Raw genomic sequence first — 7,566 nt, forward strand, 5'->3', positions numbered from 1 at the left:
CCGTTGAGAATTTAATGGTCAATTAAAAAATTAAAGATAAAATACAATACACCACGACTTGACAGTTTTTTCATGTATCCGTTGAGACGTTAATGGCAAATTAAAAAATAAGAAAAATAAATTAAAAATAAAAGATTTTTTTTAAGAAAAAAATAAAACTTCCATTACATGAGAAATGCATAAGTGAATGACCAATTAAAAAATAAGAAAATAAATTAAAAATAAAATATAATACATTTCACATTTTACGATTGAGAATTGAGTGGTCAATTGAAAGGTAATCTATACAATATAATATGTATTTTTTTAGAATAAAATTAAACTTATGTTACATGACTTTGTATATGCGACAGTTGAAAAGTTAGTGGCCAATTAAAAAAATAAAAAGAATGGATTAAAAATAAAATACACTACACCACTACTTGACGTTTAACGGTTGAGAATTTAGTGGCCAGTTAAAAAAGAAGAAGAATAACAGCAAAATACAATCAACACCACGACTTGACAGTTTTTGTAATTTTTTTTTAAACACTACTTTAGCAACCGCTTCAAATTAATTTAATTAAAAAATTTATTTTATTTTACGAATTCTTTTAATACTCCGTTGACCGTCTACGGTACTCTCTCATTTCTTGTGTCTCCCTTATAAATATTTTTCATATTATCTCTGTATACACAATTCTTTTCTTTTAAGTTTTCTTTATCAATATTCGTGAGCTTTTATTTATCGATTTGAGATTAATATTCCTGGTAGAATTATGTATTTGTTCGTGTTGCGCCTAACAATATGTTCACACTAATTACTTGAATTGGTAAATTTTTTTCAATCTATGATTGCTATTTTATTTTATTTTTAATAAAAGATTACTATGGTTGTTATGTTATTTTATATATATATTTTGTATTGTTTATGTTTCTTAATTTTGTCTCAAAAAATTGTAAATGTGTATATGTATATTTCTATCATCTTATATAACATTCGTCTTAATAACTCCGATTTTAAATTTACTCATAAATAGTCAACAAATTGTACATTTATATATTTATATTTGTATTCTCTTATACAAGATTTGTCTTAATAACTCCGATTTTAAATTCTCTCATAAATAGCTGTTGTCTGTCCTAATAATTTTGATTATAAATTGTCTAATAAATGGTGTTGACAGACAGTTATATTAAATAAAAAATAATTTATTTAAGTAAATATAAAATTTATTTAGACTTCTTAGCCATGAATTCAATTAAATTTCCAAAATATTGAAGAGAAAAATAATAATTTATTTAAGAAAATATAAAATTTATGTAGGAATTAAAGAAACAATTCATTTCATCGATTCATTGAAAGTAATGGGTTTTCAAACTTCAAACACTATTTTATCAAATTTAAAAACTATTATACTATACATTCTAAATTTATTATTAAATATCACGCAAATTCAAAAGAATTCAAAAGATTAATGAAAGATTAACGAAGACTAACATGCAAATTCAAAGATAAAAGATACTCATAGTTTTTATGTGTATTGTAATTTTTTGTTTGTAACAGGAAAATTATTTTTCTTTAGTATATTTTGTCTACAGCAAAATTTATATGAATTCTTAAATGTCTTGTTTTTCATATAAATAACATAGGTTGAATAATAAAAATAAAAATTCATTATTAAGTTACTTACTCGTCTTTATATTTACTAATTTACTTATTTTATATATATGTCTATGTTCATTATTTTAAAAATTCTTATTTCATCTAATCTAATTATTTAATTTTTTTAATAACTATTGTTTTTATTTGTTTAAAATTAAAGTATTGTTTTATAATAAGTTTTTTGGAAAGAAATAGAATTCTTTGTAGAATTCAAAAATAAGGCATGGTGTTGGAGTTATACTTTTCATCAATAATATTGAGCGTATAAAAAAATAGTTTTTAAGTTAAGTTATAATTAGATTTTTTTTTTATTTTAAATTATTTTTTTTAAGTTAAATTATTTTTTTAATGTCAATAAAATAAAATTTATAAAATTTGATATATATATATATATATATATATATAAACTAATATAATAATTTATTTATTAAAATGCGACGATCGGATTACAAACTAGTATAAACTAATTTTATAGTTAGAAAGTTAAAAAATCTATTAAAACCCTAAAAGAAGAAAATTGAGCAGCTCCGCTCCATCAAGAAAACAAAACCGTTTTGCACTCAATTTACTCAACTGCTCGGAACGCACCCGAACTCGATCGTCTGCCGCCGCAAACTTTGAGAAACTCGTCAGGTTCTCCTTTTCAGTCTTTCCTCCTTCCCTTTTCCTGAAGCGCGTGATCATGCGATTACATCGCGATTTGCGGCTGCGATAGCCGCTCCATATAAAGGCAACGCGTCGTAGCAGAATCGTATTCTTTGCTTATCATAGCAAATTTCATATTTGCTACTGAAAACCCTTACTTTGCTTATCGTCTCTTTATTTATGACAATTTTGTCCTTCCTTTGTTAAATTTATTTATCTTTTTTTTTTTTTTTTTCTTTTTCTCTTTTACACCAGATAAGAGCTCCCATGGAGAAAGGAGATATACCAGAGGATGCTAACGACCGTATGATTATATTTATTATTATTGTGTTGGAATTTTTCTTTGCTTCTATTTATATAGATTCCTATTAATTTGATTCTTGTGTTTTTTGTATTGTGGCATTTACAGATTGTCCAGGTCCTCAATCTGAATCTGCTGGAAAATCTGATGCTTGTGAAGGATGCCCTAATCAGCAAATTTGTGCCACTGCCCCTAAAGGACCTGACCCTGGTACTCTACACTTTTATTTTATGTTTTTTATTTTTCTTTCAGATAACCATCCATTACTTATAATCACAGGATTTGTTTATATAAACTTGTTCAATCACCATGTTTTTAGGCTCTGGAATTTGGGACCAGTGTTGTCAATTGTGGATTGCGTAAAATAGTTGTTTGTTTAAATTCCGCTATTCTATAGTTCTACACGCAACAATAGCGGCTATTTGACAAAATTTTGTACTAAACAGAGTATTATAGAGCAATAGTGGTTTGGTCAATTTCCGCTATGTTATAGTGCTGCAATAGAGTCTATTTCACAACACTGTTTGGGACTGTGCCTCTATTCAGATAAACAACTTTAAGTGAGCGCTTATAGCATAAACATTTATGTATAAGTTATTTCTATAACAAAAGATAAAACAAAGTCAAATTATTTTTGTATAAGCTATAAGTTGTTTTCATAAGTTATCCTAGACAGTTTTTGAAATAAGTTGAAAGCAGTCTATGGGCATGTCATAAGTTGGTTCCATAAACTCTCCCACACAGTCTTACAAATGCTTATGCCAATAGATAAGTCAAATAAGTCAATCAAAACAAATCCTAATTCTGACTTCTGAGTATTTCTTAACCTTAGTACTCATGTACTAGGCGTTGTAGTATGATTTCTTTCCTAGGCTCATCATTGTTACTGCTTGTATGGGTTGATTAGTTAGGAAAGCGAATGAAATCAGCTCCTTCATAGTTCATGCCTTTGTCATCAAATGATGAATTTCACTGTCACATGAAGATTTTTAAAGCAATGCCTATAGAACAATTTTTTGATGTGGTTTTGTTTTGAAGCTTTTGCTTGGATTGTTTATTGTTTGGTCTTATTAGGGTTATTGATTCGTTAGTCATTTGATAGTGGGTATTGTTGTGTAGAGGATTTATTCAATTCGTGAAGTTGGACATAATTCGATGTAATTTGACAACTAGGAAACCAACCATGTGATGGACATCATTCAAGTCCAATGATCATTCATCACTATAAGTGCTAATTGGTATGATAATAGCTTCAATCTGAAATCCACACTTGCCTAATGGTGGTGTTAGTGGTCGAATACACAAAATGGTAACAGAGTCACATTATATAGGTGCTTGGTCGCACAAAGTGAAAGAATAAGAGATAACACACAGAAAGAGAGGAAACATAATTCCTATCAGGCTGTAGACATCCTTTGGTTCTTAGAAAAAGATAAAGATTTCAGACTTTTTAGTCAGCTGGTCATAGTAAATTTCCCGATGTCCCAAACCTTATCTAGTGTGTTGCTCATGGGGGAGGGTGATGGACTTTAAGAACCTACTAGAGGCTCCCAGAATAGAATGCATACATGCTTAGTGACGAGATGTTTGCATTAATCTGCATTGAAGAGCATCTGCTGATAAGCAGTGTTGTCGACGGCGGATGGCGATCCATGGTGGAGAGGCCAAAATTCCGCCATAACTGCCATCATGTGTAAAATGACCATGGCGGATTGTTGAAATCCCCCCACCGCTTTCCACCATGGCCGCCATTTGATAACACTGCTGATATAGACTGGTTATTAAAAAACCCTCAAACTGGAGTTAGTTTGTGCACTGTGTTGCTCATTGGGAAGGGATACCAAGGAACTGGCTAAGAGAACCTAGTCCTAGATCTCAAAACACGGTACAACTTTGATTTTTGAGAAGATGTTTGTAGCACACTGCTTCGAAGAGCATTCCGCAGCTCTTCATCAAAGAGCTTTCCGCCATTGCTCTTTAATTTTTTTTTGTTTTTGTAATTCTAGTTTAACCTTAACAAACATAGAATGTGATTAAGCATCTCATATCATTTCTCCAAGGTCTTAGAATTATTATTATTCACTGCACAATCCAAGAAATAGGGAGGTACACATCAGTTTTTTTATCTATGCCATGAAATCAACGAGTAGCAACTATAAAATGAATACATTGCACTGTCTAGTGGTCTTATCATGATTTCACTGACACGAGGCTTGTAGAATTAGCTAGACATGATTTTTATAATTCGTTCTCTCCAATAATAGTTTGAAGGATGATTAAGATATTTGATCTGCATGTTTTTCTTCTTAAGCTGATTACTTTAACCCTAGAAATATCCTCTATGGATCTTTTTATTTCGCTATTATTTCAAAGATAATGGCGATAAATAAAAATTTTCATAATGGGAGAAATACTTTTTTTTTGTTACATTTTTTCTCTAGGGCTGCTTCTGGAAAGGGCATTTCTTAATTTTAAAGAATTGAGAAAGTTGAACAATTAAATTGGCTTGTTTAAGAATTTTGTCACATTGACTCTACTGTAAATTGCCTTCATGTTTTTGCAGATATGGTTGCCATTGCAGAAAGAATGGCTACTGTGAAACATAAGATACTGGTCTTATCAGGAAAAGGAGGTGTTGGCAAGAGCACATTTTCTGCCCAGCTGGCTTTTGCTTTAGCTGCAAGGGATTTTCAAGTGGGTCTTCTTGACATTGACATGTGTGGTCCAAGCATCCCAAAGATGCTTGGCCTAGAAGGTCATGCGATACACCAAAGCAACCTTGGGTGGTCTCCTGTCTATGTTGAGTCTAATCTTGGGGTCATGTCAATTGGGTTCCTGCTTACTGATCCAGATGAAGCTATTATATGGAAAGGTCCTCGCAAAAATGGGCTTATTAAGCAGTTTGTAAAAGACGTTTATTGGGGTGAACTTGATTTTCTAATTGTTGATGCTCCACCTGGAACCTCAGATGAACACATTACAATTGTTCAATGTCTAGATGCCTCTAATGTAGATGGTGCAATTATAGTTACCACTCCTCAACAAGTCTCTCTCATTGATGTGAAAAAAGAAGTTAACTTTTGCAAGAAAGTTGGAGTGAAAGTTCTTGGGGTTGTAGAGAATATGAGTGGCCTGTGCCAGCCCATCACAAATTTCAAGTTTATGAAGGTTACAGAGGATGGTGAGATGAAAGATGTTACAGAGTGGATATCGGAATACATGAAAGAAAAAGCGCCTGAAATGATGAATTTAATTGCCTGCAGTGAAGTATTTGATAGTAGTGGTGGTGGAGCGTTGAAGATGTGCAAAGAGATGGATCTACCCTTTCTTGGCAAGGTTCCTTTAGATCCGCAGCTTTGCAAGGCAGCCGAAGAAGGTAGGTCCTGTTTTGCAGATAAAGATTGTGTTGTGAGCGCCCCAGCATTACAAAAGATAATAGATAAGTTGTTGGAAACTAGTGGGTTGTCAACGTTGGTAAGTAACGGAGTGTAGGAGATTTATTTTTGGTTGCATCTTTGTAAATCGAAACCTAATTGACAAAGAGTATGTTTTCCTTTTTCTTAAGTTGTAAGTCATGTAAAATTGAAGTGGGTTGAGACATTTTGGAGTTAACAATAAAAGTAATCAATAGTTTTTTAGCAAGAATTCAATTTTATTGCATGATCATTTGTCAAGAAGGGAAGTGCTAGCACTCTAAGAACCGTTAGAAATACTCTTATTTCAACTTTCCAACCATAATTGTTAAAAACATTTTCTTTCTTACACTATAATTTTAACACTCACTTTTTTATTATGTAAAATTTATAATTCTACATTTTAAAAATGAGTTATATAAATTGGTGAGTTCGATACGAATTTTACTAAATAGTCTTAGAAATAAAGTGTTTTTAGCAGTCATCGAGACAAGAAAAATGTAAATATACATGCACCTTGGTGACAACTGATACTCGTGGATTTAAAACACGTTTTCTGCATTTTTAGCTCTACACTCAAGTTATGTGAACTTAGGAACAAAGATGTATCTAGGGATATTAAGGGTGGACTTTGGCCCCTACCCCTTTTCCAAAATTCTAATAATTCTCAATAATAATAATAATAACAATAATTATTATTATAATTATTATTATTATTATTATTATTATTATTATTATTATTTATTGAACATAACGCCTACTACTATTATTATTTATATAATATTTGATATTTTATCTTTAAATATATTTAATATTTAATTATAATTAATCACTTTTATTTTTTTTAAAGTGTTATTATCTAAATTGGAAAAGGAGGTGTCGTAATATTATATTGAAAAGAAAGTGCCGTAATATTATTGAATTGTTTATAACAATCATTGAGACAAGAAATGTAAGAAAATTATACAATGTACCCTACATTTATACTCATACTTTACATTTTATACAAAATATTTATTTTACCTTTTTTTTTTCTTCACTAAGTTCAACTTGATTCTGCAAAACTTAAAAAAAAAAAGCTTTCCTAAATTCATGTTTTTAAAAAGTTTGGTTTTGTGTATTGATTTATTTTTATTTAAATTTTTTGATATATAAATATGTCTTTTGTATACTGAAAAACTTTTTCGATACATGTGTATTTTTAAAGATTTGAAAATTTAATGAGATAAATCTGTTTTTAAAATAAAATAAAAAAGAGATAGCATAAATAATTTATATAAAATATGAGAATAGGAGTATACATATTAGATATATAATTTTCGAAATGGAAATATACATGCACCATAAATTAGTGACAAAGGGGTACTCAATGGACTTAAAACAAGTTGTCCGCATTTAGCTCTAGAAGCTAGTTTCTGAAGGGGCTCAAGTTCAACACTCAAGTTATCAGTGAACTTAGGGACAAGGATGTGTATCTAGGGATATTAAGGATGGACTTTGGGATATTATTATTATTATTATTATTATTATTATTATTATTATTATTATTATTATTATTATTA

At 30.0% G+C, this 7,566-nt stretch overlaps 1 protein-coding gene across 2 annotated transcripts; it reads left to right on the plus strand.

Annotated features, from left to right (window-relative positions):
* Nucleotides 1-2,120: 2,120 nt before the first annotated feature.
* On the plus strand, nt 2,121-6,241 carry LOC101504063 (cytosolic Fe-S cluster assembly factor NBP35). Of its 2 annotated transcripts, none has more exons than XM_004498831.4 (4): nt 2,121-2,278; nt 2,546-2,594; nt 2,700-2,801; nt 5,155-6,241. In XM_004498831.4, exons 2-4 carry the CDS (start codon nt 2,558-2,560, stop codon nt 6,081-6,083), a joined length of 1,068 nt encoding a protein of 355 aa, XP_004498888.1. In that variant the 5' UTR covers nt 2,121-2,278; nt 2,546-2,557; the 3' UTR covers nt 6,084-6,241. The 2 variants fall into 2 exon arrangements, with proteins under 2 accessions (XP_004498888.1, XP_027189678.1); XM_027333877.2 differs by having other exon boundaries at nt 2,121-2,275; nt 2,542-2,594.
* The last annotated feature ends 1,325 nt before the right edge of the window (nt 6,242-7,566 follow it).

The sequence above is a fragment of the Cicer arietinum genome, chromosome 4 (genome assembly GCF_000331145.2).
Source record: "Cicer arietinum cultivar CDC Frontier isolate Library 1 chromosome 4, Cicar.CDCFrontier_v2.0, whole genome shotgun sequence".
Lineage (NCBI taxonomy): Eukaryota > Viridiplantae > Streptophyta > Magnoliopsida > Fabales > Fabaceae > Cicer > Cicer arietinum.

Bases quoted from the DNA above. Each gene is read 5' to 3' on its own strand.
- LOC101504063 (XM_004498831.4), top strand. From the start codon at position 2,558: ATGGAGAAAGGAGATATACCAGAGGATGCTAACGACC. The intron at 2,595-2,699 runs GTATGATTATAT...TGGCATTTACAG, and splicing joins ACCAGAGGATGCTAACGACC to ATTGTCCAGGTCCTCAATCT. The intron at 2,802-5,154 runs GTACTCTACACT...ATGTTTTTGCAG, and splicing joins CCCTAAAGGACCTGACCCTG to ATATGGTTGCCATTGCAGAA.